The sequence below is a fragment of the Choloepus didactylus genome, chromosome 7, assembly GCF_015220235.1.
Source record: "Choloepus didactylus isolate mChoDid1 chromosome 7, mChoDid1.pri, whole genome shotgun sequence".
NCBI classification, from domain to species: Eukaryota; Metazoa; Chordata; class Mammalia; order Pilosa; family Megalonychidae; genus Choloepus; species Choloepus didactylus.
Window position 1 is genome coordinate 133,076,337 of NC_051313.1, and position 18,143 is coordinate 133,094,479.

At 43.8% G+C, this 18,143-nt stretch overlaps 1 protein-coding gene across 4 annotated transcripts in view; it reads right to left on the bottom strand.

Moving 5' to 3' along the window:
- Positions 1–1,697, bottom strand: part of E2F3 (E2F transcription factor 3) — a 75,645-nt gene extending 73,948 nt beyond the window's left edge. For 2 of the 4 annotated variants that reach the window (XM_037842966.1, XM_037842965.1), the window contains exon 1: positions 24–272. In XM_037842966.1, coding sequence (XP_037698894.1) covers positions 24–41 — 18 coding nt within the window. In that variant the 5' untranslated portion in view covers positions 42–272. Of the gene's footprint in view, positions 1–23; positions 273–1,215 lie in introns of those variants that run through there. The other 2 variants (XR_005217878.1, XM_037842964.1) reach the window with 2 other exon arrangements.
- Positions 1,698–18,143: the final 16,446 nt, after the last annotated feature.

Genomic DNA, 18,143 nt, shown 5'->3' on the forward strand with positions numbered 1-18,143 from the left:
CCCAAGCCGTCCCGGTCACTAACCTGCTGCTGTAAGGGCATTTCCGAAACCAGCCTGGCTCCGGGGAGAGGTGGGGGGTGGGGGGGGAGGCTGGAGAGGGTGCCCAGAGGGCCCAGCAGACCGGCGGCGCCGGGCGAGGGCGGGCGCCGGGGGCGCGAGTGGGACGGGGGGAGGACAGGGAGGGTGGCGGTGCGGGGGGCCGGTGCGAGGGCGCCGGGACCGTCCCAGGCCAGGGAGCCGGCGAGCAGGAGGAAGTGGGTGCCCCCCTCTCCCCCTCCAGCGCCCCCTCCCGCCGCCGCCTCCTCCCCAGTCACAGGCGCGTCCTCCGCGCACGTGTGCGAAACGTCACCGGCGGGTCCCGGGGAGAGGGACAGACCCAGGCGGCGGGACGGGAACCCGGCTGCCCCCGCCCTCCGTCGCCGGGGGGCGGAGAGGGGGACAGGGCGGGGAAGGAAGGGGCAAGGGGAGAGGCTGGTCAAGGGCAGGCCCGGGGCCGGCGAGGAAGGCCCGGTTGCTCGGGCCACGCGGGCGCCACCACCGCCAGGATGCGCCCAGGCCGGGACGCCAGCCTGCTGGCCCCTCACCTCAGAGAACCCACACCCCAGTCCTCACTCGGCCTCCAGCTCCAGCTCCCATACCCCGACTCTTCTGCGGCCCCTTTGTTGCCCTTAGTTTCAATCCCCAAATTGTCAAAGTGCAGCCCGGTAGAACCCCTGCGCTCCTAGCAAGCCTCAGGGACCCCAGGCCGCCCACGGGCCTCCAAGGCCTGTAGGGGGTGGTCATCCCGATAGGGCCCAGTCTTCGAACCCCGGGAGTCCCCACTCCCCATTTTTCTACTCCCTCCCCCACCCCCTTCTCCATCCGGGGCGTGACCCCTCCCTATGCTCAGAGAAAGAGGAAGCTTCGCTTTGGAGGGGAGGGGAAAGTGGGGGTAGGGAAAAGTGCAGAAAAAGAAGGGGGGCGCGAAAAGTTTTGGAGTGCTTGATGTGCTTGCCGCCCAGGCAATCCCCATTGCCTTACGGAGCCCCCCGATCCTCCGGGCTCTGGGGGGGAGCATACAAGCCTAACAATGCATCTAGTTTAAGTAGCAGCCGCCAAGGCCCACGACGCTCCGTCGCGCGCTCTCCCGGGAGGACTTGCAGCGCGCCCCCACCCCGCGCGGTGCGTGCCCACCTCCCGCCTGGGCTGGGGACGGTGGGGTCCGGAGGGTATTACCGGAGGGCCGCTGCCGCCGCCGCTACCGCCGCGTCCCAGCGCTGGTGGCTGCTGCAACAGCCCGGCTCTGCTGGAGGGTCCGTGCGGCGTGGTGTAGAGGAGGCTGCCGGCGGTCTGCTCCACGCCGGGGACACTGGGGAGGAGGGGGCCGGCGGCGGTGCCGCTTTGGAGGGAAGAGGAACAGGAGGTGGTGGACGTGTTCGTGGTGAGGATCTGGATGTACGTGCCCGGGGCGGCAGCGGGGAAGCCCGAGCTGGCCAGCAGTGCCCTTTTGTCCATGGAGGCTGCAGCTGTGGCGGCGACGACAGCCGCCCCCTCCCCACCCCCGGCGGTCACCAGGTACTGCTCCAGGGCGGGCTGGATCCCCTTTCTCATCTCTCGCTCCTGCTCTTTTTATTGTTACGGTATATTAATGTATGATTTTCTATTTCTTTATTATTTGCAGCCGGAGTTTCCAAGTCTCTCCTTCTCTCCTCCCCGCCCGGGCGCTTCCGAGCCCCCTCTCTGTCTTTTCTACTTATTTTTCCGCAACGCACGAGCCCCAGGGGCCAAAAATAATCGGGGCTCTGGAGAGAGGAGGGTCCCGGCCGCACGGATATCGGACCCCGGGAGGGGATGAAGGCGTCGGGGGCGGCCGATGCAACGGATTGCGAGGCGGCGGCGGCAGCCCGGGTGCTGCGGCCGGCAGCTGAAAAATGGCTCCAGGAAGCTGCTGCTGACAATGAATGAAGGGATACGGTTTACGCGCCAAGGTCCTCCCGCGAAACTCGGATTTCCCGCCGGCTTTTCAAACCATATTTGCATATCCCCGCCTCTCAACCTGCCGCGGACTGTTCCCACAGCCCATTGGGCCGCTATCTCTTCACTTCAGTCCCAATCGTGGAGCAGGATCGCGATGTCCTGGTTTCCATTGGTTGTCATGCATTATGGTTGCCGAGGCGACAGGGGCTCTATTTGCATAGACCTCCTTGATTGGCTGGGAGTAGAGCAGGGTGTTTTTAGTGGGTGGGGCAAAACTTTTCCTTCTCTCCCACGGAAAACCACGCCTGGCTCAGGCCCCGCCCTCGTTCCCGCCCATCCGCGGGGGTGGCGCTGCTGACCTGGGCAGGGAGTCCGTGCCCCGCAGACTCAGTGTCGATCTAGTCTAGAGCACAAGTTTCGTTTTTGGAAATTGCCAAGGTGATCAAGGGGACACTTTCGGGAACTCTCTTTCCTTTAGCCAGTCAGTGTAATACATGAGCAACGCGGGAGATTCTCCCAAGTATGTGCCAAAGGCAAGTTGGACCATGCGGACGATGCCTGGCAGGTGGAAACGGCCCTTTAAATCGCGGGTTTCTTCTTCCTGAAAACCAACCAATACGGGGCGAGAGCTGATCCTGAGGCCCAGGCTGACAGACAGAAGCACGTGGGCAGACAACCGTGGGGGCAGAGAAGGTTCGGCTGACGTTGCCTTCACCATTTAGCTAACATTGCAGATCATTCCTGGTGGCTTCATTATGAGCCTGGATTGGGTTTAATTAAAAATTAACTCTGAATGTTTTGACACTGAAATCTTACCACGAGTACTGGTTTGAGTCCAGCGCCCACCCCCACCCCAGAAGCAGCCAGGGCAGTGAATCAGGGCTAACCTAAAACCAATCTGCAGGCTTCTAATCCGCCAAACAGTAATCCCAAGAAGTACACACTTCCAAGATGACCTCGTGCTCCCCACAACGCTGTGCGCTTGGGAACCGGCACTTTGCAGTGTTCATGTCCTTGGTTTCCTAGGAAATTCTCTGTTTGAAAGCAACCACAGCCCACACCTATTCCAAAGAATTTTAAGAGAACTTTTTAAAAAGATTAGAAATCATCAGAAAAAAATGTTATTAAATTATTGTCAAACTGACTTTGCTTTGGTGCAATTATTCATGGATTTTCAAATTGAAGATTGCTTCTGTGAGACTGAGCAGGAAAGGGGGCACTGCAGGAATGTGGGGGAAAGATGTATTTATAGGTCATCATTTACAGTTCCAATCACAGAAAATTGCACAAATTAGGTGGTGACAGTTGATGAGGGTTGAAATACTTTGAGCCCTTCACAAGATTTTATTATTATTACTTTCCTGAAACCCATCTACTTAACTTCTTATGAAATGCCTCACAAGATATGTCAGTTTAGCCTAGGACTCTTTAATATCTTAGTCCTGTTACATTGTCTGAAACAAGATGAATTAAAAGTACTGTTAAGGCTTGCACCAGGCTCCAAATACTTTGGTCTTTCATTCAAGCTAGTTGACGATCCATGGCCTAGAACCCCAAAATTTGTTGACACTCCATGATACAATTGACACTATTTTAGGGCAGATTAGGTCCTACTTAAAGGGTATCAATTCCTGGTTCAGTCTGAGGCAAAATATGTTAGCTTCTTCCTTGATCATGTTCCATCAAGGCTGTTTTCCACTGTGGGTCACTACAGAGGAAATCAGTACTGTAACCACTCATATATTACCACCTGCAGAACATCACTGGTAGGATTTTAGAGGGGGTCAGAGGGTGGTTGCAATCTACCCCATCATTAATAGATCCACATCTTAAGATACAGACAAGACTGGAACTGTACACAAAATCCCCACTTAAGTTTCCTACAAGTGATTACAGTAAGATGAATATGATACAACCACAAGAAAGCAAGTGTTCACAGCTGAGGTCTACATCTGTACTTCTGGTTTAGAAGGCTCTGATAATTAGATTTTCATCTTAGCCAAGTTATATTGTTTTAATATAGGTATTTGGTAGAGAAACAGATGTTTTAAACATTTTATGTTTTCTAAACTTCAGGATGAGGAGGCAGAAGGGTTGAAAGAGAGAAGAAGAAGGTGTTGGAAGATGGTAAAATTCAAGGGAGACTACTAATTTGTAGAGAGGTAGCATGTTTTAGTAGAAAGACAATGGCTGTGGAGTCAGACTGATATAGGTTTCAGTTCTGACTCTGCCACTCGGAAAAAGTATTGAATCTCTAAGAGCCTCAGTTTTCTCATATGTTAAATGGGAACAATAATTCCCATCTTGCAAGGTTATGATGAAAAGAGGCAATAATAAGTGTAAGGTGCTTGGTATACAGCAGGTGCTCAGTAAGTGGTAGCTATTATCATTCTACTTATTTTTGAGATGACACTTTACAGTTCTTTGTAGTCCAATCTGACTCCCACCTCTAATCTTCTTGGGTCTCCTGGAAATCCTCTTGTTGGAGCAGCTTAGCACTGTCACAGACTGGGAGCACAATTGCGTCCTGGTTAGTAGGGATTATGGAACCCTGACTCAGAAATTCAAGATAATAACATCAAGTCATCTCTGTCACTCATCCACTCTGACCTGCTCGTCTATTAGTGGTCAGCTTCTGGCTGGTTCCTGAGATAAAGCCCTCCTCACCCTGCCTTGGAGTTGAGTTCCTCTAGTTCTAGAACCAGACTGCTCTTGCCAATCGCTGTCCTGCTGCCCCTTGCTCTGACACTGACCCAAGGCAGCTGGTTATCCCAGAATTGGATCTCCCAAAAAGATGTCCATATCCTCATCTCTGGAAACTATGACTGTGACCTTACCTGGAAAAAGGGTCTTTCCTTTGCAGATGTAATTAGTTTCAGAATATTAAAATGAGATTATCCTGGATTACCAGGTGGGCCCAAAATCTAATGACAAGTGTAATAAGAGACATAAAAAGGAGAGGCACACAGAGAGGAGGAGAAGGCCATGTAGAGATAGAGGCAGAGATGGGAGTGAGCAGCCAGAAGCCAAGGAATGCCAAGCACCAGAAGCTGGAAGAGGCAAGGAACAATCTCCCCTAGAGCCCCTGGAGAGAGTACAGCCCTCCCGACACCTTGATTTCAGTTTTCTGTTGTCCAGAACCGTGAGACAATAAATTTCTGTTGTTTTAAGCCACTGAGTTTGTGGTCATTTGTTACAGCAGCCCTAGGAAACTAATACAGCCCGTTAGCCTACCTGAATCTTCAAACCTTTCAACTCCTACTCACCTTGTTCTCCTTTCCTACCAAGAGACCATCCCTTGCTGGACACTCATGATACTAATTTCCAACCTATAACCAAGGAACCTCTTCCCTATAAATTGGTTTCTTAGGCCACTATGGCATAAAACTCTCTTGTACATAGGATCTTCTAAGCAACTCATGTGACCATTGTTAGCATAAATATTTATTTAGACTGTATTATGATTGCAAATTGCTTTTTTACTAAAGTTCTTCCTGCTCAGTTAACAAGTAATGTGATTCAGTCAAAATATGCTGAATGGAAAAGAAAGGCATTGTCTCAAAGATGTGTGTTTCTTGACTTTTTTTTCTTTTTTTTTATTCTTGCCTTTTGAAATATATTTTTATTGTAACATAAAATGCTGATAGAGAAAACCAAACCAAACAGATGCATGCCCTAATATATTATCATAAGACAAACACTCTTGTAACCACTACCCAGGTCAAAAATAGAATTTTGCCCCCAACCCTGAAGTCTCTTTCACTGGCTCCATCCTGATCACAACTCCCTCCCTCCCACCATAAGTCATTGTCAGGCTGACTTTTCAAATCTTCACTTCCTTGTGGTTCTTTAAAATTTCATCATGGAAATACGCATCTCTAGATAAGAAAGTTTAATCTTGTCCATTTTTTTAACAACTTGATACATCTTTTCAGTTTCTTTGACTCTATGGTTCCTCATCCATCACTTTCATTTACCTTATGATTTATTTTGAATAACTTGCTGGGTTGAGTTGGTCCCTTAAAGATATATTTAACAGTATTTTAGTTTCCTGGCTACTAAAACAAATACCATACAATGGGTTGACTTAAACAACGGGAATTTATTGGCTCACAGTTTGAGGGTAGAACAAGCCCAAAATCGAGGTGTCAGTAAGACAATGCTTTCTCCCAGAAGACGGGAGCATTCTGGGGCTGGCTGCTGGTGATCTTTGGTCCTTGGGCTTTTCTGTCATATGGCAATGCACATGGCGGCATATTCTTTCTCTTCCGGGTGCTGTTGACTTCCAGCTTTTGGCTGCTCTCAGTGGCTTCTCTCTCTGTGGCCTTTTTTATAAGTCCCCCAGTGACAGGATTAAGACCCAGCATGATTCAATTGGGCCACATTTTAAATGAAGTAACCTCTTCAAAAGGTCCTATTTACAAATGGGTCCAAACCCATAGGACCAGGGGTTGGGATCTGAACATGCTTTTTGTGGGGGACATGATTCAATCCCTAACAACCAGGAACTTGTGAATGTGATCTTTTTTGGAAAAAAGGGTCTTTACAGATGTAATTAAGGATCTCAAGATAAGATCATTCTGGATTAGGGTGGGCCTCAATCCACTGACAAATTTCCTTATAAGAGAAGCGAAGACAAAGAAACACAGAGGTAAAGGTAATGTGAATAAATAGACCAAGATGGGAGTGATGTGTCTCCAAGTCCAAGGAATATCAAGGATTGCCAGCAATCAGCAGAAGCTAGGAGAAAGGTATGGAACCAATCCTCCCTTAGCTGTTTGGAGTTCTCCTGTTCTCAGGTTCCTTCTTCCTCATGCACAGATGCTAATACCATGCAGCTTTTATGGCAGTAGGTGGTTTGTCTCCACTCATATTTTGGGATCTGTGGGGATACTATCTTCTAATTTTGTTGTAAATATTGCCTATGCGTGGTTTTGCTATCTAGATGACCTTCTGTTTTCATGTAGGGATTAAGGAGAGATTGAAGAGCTAAGATGTCTCACTGCCATCCTATGATTTATCCTTCTTTGCCTTTTCAACATTTATTTTGAACCTACTATATTGGCTTGTCATTAAAACAATGTCATGAAGGCAGAAATTTTTGCAAGCATTAAAGGAAAGAAAAGTTATGAACTGTTGTCTTTCCAGTTTCTCAGAGAGAAGGAAAAAAGCAAGTTGAAGAAAAGAATTGGAGTCAAAATAGTCAATTCATTTAGGCAATGATTAGAACAAGAGTTGGAACTGGAGGAAGCAGGGTACACAGACTACCTTTTCATATATGGTAGACTGTCGTTACCACTTGCTTGTGGGTTTTAAATAGGGAACATTGTTGGCAACATATCTTAAATGGGCCTGTGGGTAGAAAATTACTTTTTTTTTTCCCACCCTAGTTTCCTTGACAGCACTCTCATTTGTTTCCCATTCTATTACTCTGGCTTTCTGGATCTCCTTCATGGCTTTCCTTTCTTCTTCACTCTTTAAAAAAAAAAAAAATCTCTCAGCCTTTTCTCTCCCTGTTCTATACTTTCTCCCTGGACCATCTTGACCTTACCTACAAGTTCAACTACAATCTTGTAGCAATGTCCAATAGAGCTTTCTATAATGATGGAAATGTTCTACATTTTGTGCTGTTCAATATGGTAGCCACTAAACATATGTGATGAATGAGCACATGTAATGTATCTAATGTGACCACTTAACTGAATTTTTAAATTCCATTTCATTTTAACTAAATTCAAATTTAAATAGCTATATGTGGGTTAGGCTATTGTATCAGACAGCATATATCTATGGACTACGACTTTGTCTAATTCTATATTTCCAACCCAGTCATTTTTCCTGAGTTTCAAATATATACTTACATTCTGTTCCCACTAACATTTCCTTAAGCCATGTGGTCCTTATTTCTTACATGAATTGTTGCAGCAGACTCTAAGTTTTTCTTCTGATCTGAAGTTGCTATCAAACTCCAATCAATCCTGCTGCCAGAATGATCCTGTCTACTTTATCCCAGACATTTTAAATGGGTCTAGACTATCTACATGAGGAATGAGATCAAAAGGAGCTTTCCAAAATAAAAATCCAACAAGTTTTACCTTTCTGAGTTTTCCCAATCCCTGCAGAATTAAAACCAAATTCCTTAGCCTATAAGGTCTCAGTTTATCTCTCTAGCTTCATCTCATATCATTTTCCATCCAGCAACATGCACTTCAGCCATACCCAACTACATGGAGTTCCTCAAATGCAGCATACTCTCTCCCACTTCTATGACTGGTGTATGCTATCAGGTATGATGCCTGAAAATGTAACCACTCTCTTGTCAATCTGATAAACTATTCCTCATGTTTAAAGACAGCTCAGGGAACACCTCTGTGAAGCCTCCTCAGGTGATCCCCCCACTTCAGTTTTATTCATTAATCCAGTAAATGTTTGTTGAGCATCCCTAACTGTGCCAGATCCCAGTTGAGAAGTAGATTTAAGCGTGTCTTTATGAAGGTTGAAGGTATAGGCTAGCAAACAGAGAACTATAATACTATATAATAAGTGCTGTGATATGGGGCAATACAAGGTGCTATAAAAAGACTGCAGAAGGACACTGTGCCAGTTTGGATATATTATGTCTTCCAGAAAAACCATGTTCTTTAATGCAATCTTGTAGGGGCAGACTTACAAGTTTTTTGATTAGGGTGGAAACTTTTGATTGAGTGTTTCCATGGAGATGTGACTCACCCAACTGTGCGTGAGACCTTCTGATTGGATTGTGTCAATTGAGGTGTGGCCCTGCCCATTTGTGGTGGGTCTTGATTGGTTCATTGGAGTACTTAAGAGAGCTCAAGAACCGACACAGATGCTTCTGCTTAGAGATGCTTGGAGATGCAGAAGGATGTTTGGAGATACTAAGCTAAGAGATGAAGCCCAGAGTTTGCCCTGGAGAAGCTAAGAGAGGAACCCCAGATGCTTAGAGAGAAACATCCTGGGAGAAAGAAGCAAGGACACACAGGAGCTGAGAGAGGGGAGCTAAGACAGACGCCCAGAGACATTTTGGAGAAAGCCATTTTGAAACACAACCCGGGAGCAAAGGACCAGCAGATGCCAGCCAAGTGCCTTCCCAGCTGACAGGGGTGTTCCAGACATGATCGGCCTGTCTTCAGTGAAGGTATATTGTTGATGCCTTAGTTTGAACACTGTTATGGCCTTAGAACTGTAAGTTTGTAACTCAGTAAATCCCCTTTATAAAAGCCAATGCATTTCTGGTATTCTGCATAACAGCAGCTTTAGCAAACTGGAACAGACACCTAACCCAGTCTCGAAAAAGGCTCCTGGAGGAAGTAAAGGGAAGAAGAATGAGTAAGAACTATCCAGGTAATACAGGATGGGAGCAGGGAACGTGAAGAAGGAAATGAAAGTGGTTCAGCAGAGGATCGTGAAGAACCTTTTAATCCATAATCAAGACATTTGGATTTTATCCTGAGGGCAAAGAAAAGGCATTGAGAAGTTTTACACAGATGTGTGACATGATTAGATTTGGTCTCAGAAAGATTCTTCTGGCTGTAGCATGGAGAATATATTGGTGAGGGTGGTTCTGTGGCAATAACCTAGGACAGGGGTGGGCAAACTATGGTCTATTGGCCAAATCTGGCTACCATCTGTTTTTGCGCAGCCCGCAATCTAAGAGGGCTTTTTTGTTTTGTTTTGTTTTTTACATTTTTTCCACATTGTTAAATGCTTGGAAAAAAAATCAAAAGAAGACTATTTCAGGACACATGAAAATTAAATGACATTTAAATTTCAGTGTCAGTAAATAAAGTTTTATTGGAACACAGCCATGCACAATTGTTTACATATTGTCTATGGTTACTTTCATGCAACAACTGCAGAGACTGCTACAGAGACAGTGTGGCTCACAAAGCCTAAAATATTTACTCTCTGGCCCTTTACAGAAAAAGTTTGCCAACCCCTGATCTAGGTGAGACATCACAGTGAATCCGGCCAGTGAATCCAGGCTGAAGTGGATGCGTCCTTCTCTCCTTTCATATTGCATGTGAATTAAAACAATACTCTATTGCTTTTTGCATTGTTTTCTAAATTTTTCTCTCTTCTACTAAACTGTGAACATCTTGAGAGTAGAAGTTTTGTTTTGCATTAGTCAATTTTTTATTTTGGGTACTTAGCACATAGAAGACGCTTAGTAAACATTTTTTGGATAGATGGATGTATGTGGATTTATATGTGTGTGGTCTTCATAAATAAATAAATGAATCTGCTGTTTTGCCTGGTTGGCCCTAATCTCCACTGTCAGGAACCATCCCTATCCCACATGATTTAGTTGAGGCTAAGTCCCTTCTAAGTCCCCTCTCCAACAGTGGAATTGTGATCTAGGCCTGGTCAGTACATCTCTTCTATGCCTTGGCTTTAGTACTTTGTTCTCAAGGATGGGCACGTGTTCTAAGCAAGCCAATGTAACCTGATTCAGTATTTTTTTCCCCATGTCTTTTGGAAAAGAAAAACTCTTTCTGCTAAATTCGAAGCTGGGAGGATAAAAAACCTAAATTATCTAGGAGCCACACACTGGAATAGAGCCTTCCTGAGAGTGAAGTCAAACAGAGGAAAACGGGAGAGAGGGAAGTGAATCCGAATCTTAATACCATAACTAGAGACCCTAGATCCACATATACTTGAAGCTGGCCTCCTTCTAAACTACGAAACTGTGGGAGTGATACAGACAACTGCCTCAAAAGCCATTTATTTGTAGTGAAATCTAAGATGGATGGTAGGTACTTTGGAAGGATCATGAACTTTTTTTTTAATTGTGAACTTATTGTATGCATCTGTTCTAGTTGGCTAATGCTGCCAGAATGCAGAACACCAGAGATGGACTGGCTTTCATAAAAGGGGGTTTATTTGGTTACACAGTGTTAAGGCCATAAAGTGTCCAAAATAACACATCAGCAGTTGGGTACCCTCACTGGAGGATGGCCAATAGTGTCTGGAAAACCTCTGTTAGCTGGGAAGGCATGTGGCTGGTGTCTGCTCCAAAGTTCTGGTTTCAAAATGGCTTTCTCCCAGGACGTTCCTCTCTAGGCTGCAGATCCTCAAAAATGTCACTCTTAGTTGCACTTGGGATATTTGTCCTCTCTCAGCTTCTCTGGAGCAAGAGTCTGCTTTCAACGGCTGTCTTCAAACTGTCTCTCATCTGCAGCTCCTGTGTTTTCTTCAAAGTGTCCCTCTTGGCTGTAGCTCCTCTTCAAAACATCACTCACAGCTGCAGCTACACTGAGTTCTCTCTGCCCATCAGCTCATTTATATGGCTCCACTGATCAAGGCCCACCCAATGGGCGGACCAACACTCCATGGAAATTATCCAATTAGAGTCATCACCCACAGTTGGGTGGGGCCCATCTCCACAGAAACACTCAAAGAATTACAATCTAATCAACACTAATAACGTCTGCCCACACAAGATAACATCAAAGATAATGGCATTTGGGGGACACAATATATTCAAACTGGCACAGCATCAATAAGTACGCTCTTTTTGCAGTAGGTAGCATAAATTGGGTTTCTGTTACTTCAAATGGAATGATTCCTGCCTAAAGCCGTATGGAGCCAGATATCAGATGTTGTCTTATTTTGGGTTCCAGAAACTGAGATGAGTACCTGGGGGCAGGTGATTTATTCGGAATATTTCAGAAAATAGGGATGAGGGAACAGTGAGAGTGACAGAAGAAAAACCCATAAAGGAGATTTGTTATTGAGCTGATTACTAGTAGGGGTAACTGGGGCTCAGTCTTGCTAGAGACCCTTTGGGTAAAACATCTCAATTGTCCCTCCAAAGGAAGAAAGCCTGGAGCATTCATCAAATAACAAACCAGATACAGAGTGTATTCCAGTGCCATGAAATTTGAAAGCTTTGAGGATGCAGCAGTGGAGGACATAGTTTGCCTGTGATGGGAGTATTTTTAAAGGTAGGCAAACATCATAAGGAGCTAGAGGACTTGGTGAATGCTTTGCCATCCATCCAGCAACTCTGACCCCTCACTGGTTAAGAGCTAACCCTTGGGCAGTTATTCCCGTAACTTGGGTCTGCGTGTGCAGCCAGCTGGGTAGACTTTCTCAGCTTTGGAGAAAACCCCAGGCAGAACAACGGAGTGATTCTGGCCATTTACCTGGGGTACAATATTATCAGGGTTCATGAAATTATCCACCAGGCAACTCTGAAATCAAAGGCAGTCCAGGCATGGTGGTGAGTGTAAGGCAGGACACCCACAAATGCTACTAAATGTTATCCATTTTATGTTAGGAGTCAGCAACTTCTTTTAATCCCGTGTGCTATTAGCAATGCCCTTGGGTGGAGAAGAAGCTCTAAGAGGAATGACACAGAAAAAAATGAAAGAAGAGCAAATGAGGAAAGGCAAGATGCAGAAAAGAACACGGTGGACTACGGAACTGTGGAGTGATACAGACAATTGCCTCAAAAGCCATTTATTTGTAGTGAAATCTAAGATGGATAGTTGGTACTTTGGAAGGATCATGAACAACTTTTTTTATTGTGAACTTAACATATATACATAACAATGATAACTTTCAAAGCAAGATTTCACAAGTAGTTAGAGAGCAAATTTCAAAGAATGTCATGGGTCACAGTTCCACAACTTCAGCCATTTTCATAATTGTAAAATATAAAATACATATAGAAAGGTGCCGTCTCTTGATGTACAGCTCAAAAAGCAGTCATACAGGTAATTTCAAAATTTTTATGGGTTACAGTTCCACAGTCTCAGTCCCTTCCCTATTATGCAATACAAGGTATATACAGAAAGGTGAAGATCTTCAAGGCCAATTCAATGAGCAGCTACAGAGCAAATCCCAAAGGATACCATAGGCCACAGTTCCACTACGTCATTTACCTCCGTCCAGCCTTTCCAACACCCCAGCATCCAAAAAAATATATATATAATTATATAAAGTTTCAGTATTCATAGAGCTTTGTTAAATCTTATCTTTTTTGTTGTTACTCCTTCCTCCCATTTAATCTCTTTCTCTCTCTTCAGGTGTGTCTAGGCAGTGAGCACCCTAACTTGTTCATATTGAAAGGGGGTGTTGACAGTATGGCAAAGGGGGCCACATCTGATAGTTGATCTTAAAGAGGCTGTTGCCTCTGGGTTTTAGGACTAGTTTGGTATAGGAATACTCTGGTGGATTTAAGTTTCTGTAAGATAAAATTTAGTGAGTGCATCTTTTATAGAATCTCAGGTAGGGACGTAGGTATTGGGGAACTACTTTTGGTAAGGGCATGGCATGCTGTGGCCAGTTGGGAAGTCTAGCTGGAGCCTGCATAAGAGAAACCTCCAGGATAGCTTCTCGACTCTATTTGGGATCTCTCAACCACTGTGACCTCAGCTTGTTACCTTTCTTTTTCTTTTCCTTCCTTTTGGTCAAGTAGGCATTTTCAGTTCCTCGCTGCCAGGGCCAAGGAACATGAACACTTTTAAGATATTGGGCACCATTAATTAAATGTAATAATATCTTACTTTGTGTAATTTACAATTACTTGTAAAATTTGGATTTTATAAATAATGGATGAATACATTCCTGTTTGTAAAAAAATTCAAACAAAAGGCTCACAGTAAACAACTAGGCTACCTTCTGTAATACATAGGTATTTTAATTTACTGTAAAATGTGGGTGTTTTTATGTTCTGCAGCACAAGGGGTTACAGATATTAAATGTCTAGTCCAAAATCATGCTCCTACTAGATGGCAGAACTGGATTCCTAACTCAGGTGTTCTTACTTCTGATTGAATGTTCCTTCCTCCGCTTCCACCACCCTAAATGGGAGCCCAGTGGCTTGTAGAGGACAAGCTCTGAGAGTGGAACCCTGGTTTAAACTGAGTACCTAGCTTCTTCAGAGATCAAGATGTGGTTTCCAAATTATCCTCAAATAAAACGGCAGATCCCAGGTAAATGTCTTTGTCAACTTCAACAGAAAAAATTAAAAAATGATCACATTCTTTTGGTCAGGATAACATTTTCTGTTCATATCTCAAGTTGTTCAAAACAAAACAAAAGGTCTTGAAAAAGCCAGAAATATTATGATTTCTATCTTTCAATTATTCAGTGATAGTTTAAGAGTTCGAAGAAGTAACATGTCCTTGGTTTAAGAGCAAATAGTAGATATCTGATCTCTAAGATTATATTCCCCAACATTTTGTTATAAGAAGTTTAAATTCTGAGGTTACTTTATCATAGAAGTGTAGGCAAATGTTCAAGCATTGGGGTTATATGAAAACCTTTTCAACTTCAACTATGGCAGAAAATTTATAAAGCATGAATGCTATCGAAGTATATATGAAAATCTAGTTTCTCTCCTTGCAGAGGTGGTTTGTAATGGAGTGAATGAATTTTTCCTTTTGAACTAGCTTTGTACTGGGGATGACCAATATTTAGGAGTATGAGGTGAAGGTCCCTCCAGTTTGGATATCTCTCCCACCTTTCCTACCCTGGCCTAAACTTCCTTACCTTTCAGCCACTCTTTTGGGTTAGATATTAAAGTTGAAGACATTGTATTTAGAGGTTATAATAATTCATACATGACCCCTGAGAGTCAGAAGCTATGTGTTTACGTTCTCCACAGCTCTTTTCTTTTTGACAGATAACTTGTCAGATCTGCTAAATAGATAACTTGTTAGACAACTTGTCAGATCTGCTAAATTTTACCAGCAATATCAAAGAGTCTAGATCTGAGAGGCTAGAATCTGACAGCAGAGAAAGCACAATAACAAGAGCTTGGAGAGTTGTTGGAGAGACCAGTAGACACTACTTGGAGAGTGGGCCTTTGGTATCTGGGAAAGCCATCTTCTCCCTCTGACCAGCCAGCTTCCGAAGTGACTTCCTGGAGTAGGGAGGAGGAAGGAAGGTCCATTTGCCATTTAGAACAGTTGAATCCACCCTATTGATGAACGGGGGGAGAAAGTGTTGGCGAATGCTGCATCCTCACTCCTAGGTAGGAGAGGGGCACACAGTGGGGCCTGAGGCAGCAGTCCTAGGAGTGTAAAGATGGGTGGGGATGACCCAGAAAAAGCAGAGCTGAAAGGGGAGCAGAAGGGACAAAGGTGAAAAGGAAGCTCAGAGGGCCATCCTTCCCTTTATTTGGTTTTGCCTGCAGTTGACCTTATTTTCATCCTGCCCAAAGCTGGTGAGATAGCCATCAGGAATAGTCAAAGGTTTATGCCTCTAGATACTCACTGGTTCTGTTCTTTCATGGCACCAGGAAAAAAAAAAAAAGAGGTAAAACCTAGTGTCAAAGCTGTTCCTCATGATGTGGTCATTCATTTGGTTTTCAACTTCAAGAGGAGAGAATTTGCCCATCACCTTTGAAAATCCTTCCTTCTGTTCTTAGATTGCTAAAAAGAAGGGGTAGGTCCTGCTACCTTTATTGGTTCTTCCCTCTCAAAGGTTTGATACCTTTCTGGAGAACAAGGACACTGTTTTATATTTTCAGGAATGTCTAAATACTCGGCCTCTCAAATCATATCTACCTAAGGAATGTGCATGTAAACATACTGCTCTAAGTCATATTTCCTATGTGTCATATTGAATATAAAGCAGAAGATAATAGAATAGGGAAATCAACACATGGTACACAGACGTCCCTGTTTCACTGTACTGACTGGTTCAGACCCAACGGCAGAAATACACAGGAACTAATATACTTTGGATAAACAAGTGTTAAAATCTGTGCTTGCAAATAAATAGAAATGATTTTCTGGAGGTAAGAAAGGGTGGTAGAAAGGGAGTGGGGTAAGAAGGAATGTGTGGAATCGTGGGAAGAACATCTGGTTCAATTCAAGAATAAACCCTAAAAGAAGCTGAGAGCCTGGATGTCCAATTTCTGTTGGTGACAGCTTCATAGGAGCGGAGACTTTGTCCTTCCTGTTCACTCCTGAGACTCTAGTGTCACAGCAAGCATGCAATAAACAGCTGCTGATTGAATGAATGAGTGAATGAATGAAAACTGAGAAATAATCTCCTGCCTATAAAGAAACCCACTAGACCTATGGATTTCCAAAATTGAAATTGTTTTGTTTTAGCCATTGAATTCTCTCTTCAAACTCTGGCTGAATATAAATAAAAGGACACTGATGGGAGCTCAAATGCGAAGTCCAGTGCCTGCATTTAATCAGCTCTCCTGGTTACACCCTCCCCATTCCTGAAACTCCAAGTCACTGGGTCTAGGGAGAGACCCCAAGGGATTGGTCTTCTTAGGAAGCTTCCCAGGTGGTTCTGACACAGAGCTAGGCTTGGAAATCGCAGTTCCAGGGCCGTTCCTCTGAGCAGGGGGCTCCAGGAGGGGAGGGAGGTTTCAGGTCATGTCCCTCAATACTGGAGGGCAACTTACAGTAGACCCCAGCACTATTTTCCCTCCATCTAATACTGCAGTCGCATGTTTGGGATCTTCTAAGATTTCCTCAGAGCCGATTTTGCATTACAGATTAACTCTTGGAGTTTTAATAAATGCTTCTTAGTCTAACTGTCTCAGAAAATTTAGGGATAGAGCAGAAAGATTTATTTCTTCACTGCCCCCTTTGAATGGCTCTGTCTGACTTTCTTTCCTTCCCAGCATCCCAGTGGGTGGGGAAAGACAGGCATTTTCATTCTTATTTTACACAGGGGGAAACTGAGGACCAGAAATATTTAATCATTTGCCCTTTGTCAAATAGACAATTTGAAGCAGAGCTAGAACTGGCTGCCATGGGCATTTTACAGTGATTGGCTCCCCTTAAGCAACAAAAAGAAAGATCTTTTCTTAGGAGAATGCATTACAACAAGCCCTTACCTAAATGTCTCCTATTTAGAGGAAAATAGATGACAATGCATCTCATGATTTTGTTGAGCAATAAACACAGTCTTATGTTTTATTTGAAAGATTATAAACTACAATCGGTTAATGTTATTTTCCACACTTTGGGCCCCTCGGCCCCTTTGAAAGTACTATTTAGAATCTTCCTCATCAGCAGTATTCATATACTGCATTTCCCATTTATTTTCAAGCCAGTTCTCTTGAAAAGATTCTAACAAACTTCCCTTGTAACTGAATTCCTCTTTCTCCTCCCCAGTACCTATTAAAGAATGCACCTCTTCTGAAAGGCACAGCATTTACTATATTGACTTTTCTAGACAACTTTGAAAGGGCATCGTCGGCTCTGTGGCATTTTCTAATGGGTATCATGGAAACATGCACTCTGACCCAAACCATGGCCTGATAAGGAGTTTCTCTGGAAGTTATCCTAGACTAGGGTCCTTGGATCAGAAGAATGAGTTTATTTATGGACAATGATTATGTTAAATTTTCTGTAGAAAAACAGAAAATTCTAATCATTGCCTTACTCTCAGGCATCTCTCCTCAATCTGAGCATAATTTCTTTCAGTTTTGATCAGGATGTGTGATGCATAACTAATGGGCTTCCCACTGCCATCTGGCAGGCTGTGTGAGTTCATAGCTCACACTACGGCAGAAGTGAGACCACAAGCCAAATTTAAAGTAAAAGTGGGCTACGGGACCATCACATCTGTAAAAATGAATTCTCATTTAGCTACAAAAATTCTTTTCAGGAGAACCACCACCTCAGCCAATTTGTAAGCCTCCATAGTCTTTCAGACAGAGCCTTTCACCAACACTGAGACAGGTAAATCTTAGTTTCCAAACCATTTTGCTACCAAAGAAAGGTCTGCAAACTTGTAGAGTTTCAAAGCTTTCTTTAGTTTGAAGCATTTCTTCATCATGAGTTGTTATAATACAATTTATATCAGGATGATTGAGTCTGATGATTTTCCTATTTTGAGAAGATTCTAATGTTTATTAAACAATATTTAAAATTGCATTTATGTTTGATAATCATAGGACTTTAATTGACTTGAAGTTTTCATTACTGTCATTAGTTCACCTCAAGATGGATCATATAGTGCCTCTCAGCTGAGCACCTGAGGACACTGGCAGTCACCATTGCTTTCAGGTTAATTTATGCTCTTTATAATTCTTGTGTGAAATAATTTTTTCCTTTAAGTAGTGCTTTCTGCCTTGTCCTTTTCACATTATCCTATGTCCAGGTCAGGACTTTTCTCGGTATCATATTTACGTATGTAAGTCCATAATATATTCCTGATTCATCTGATTGTAAGTCATAGTA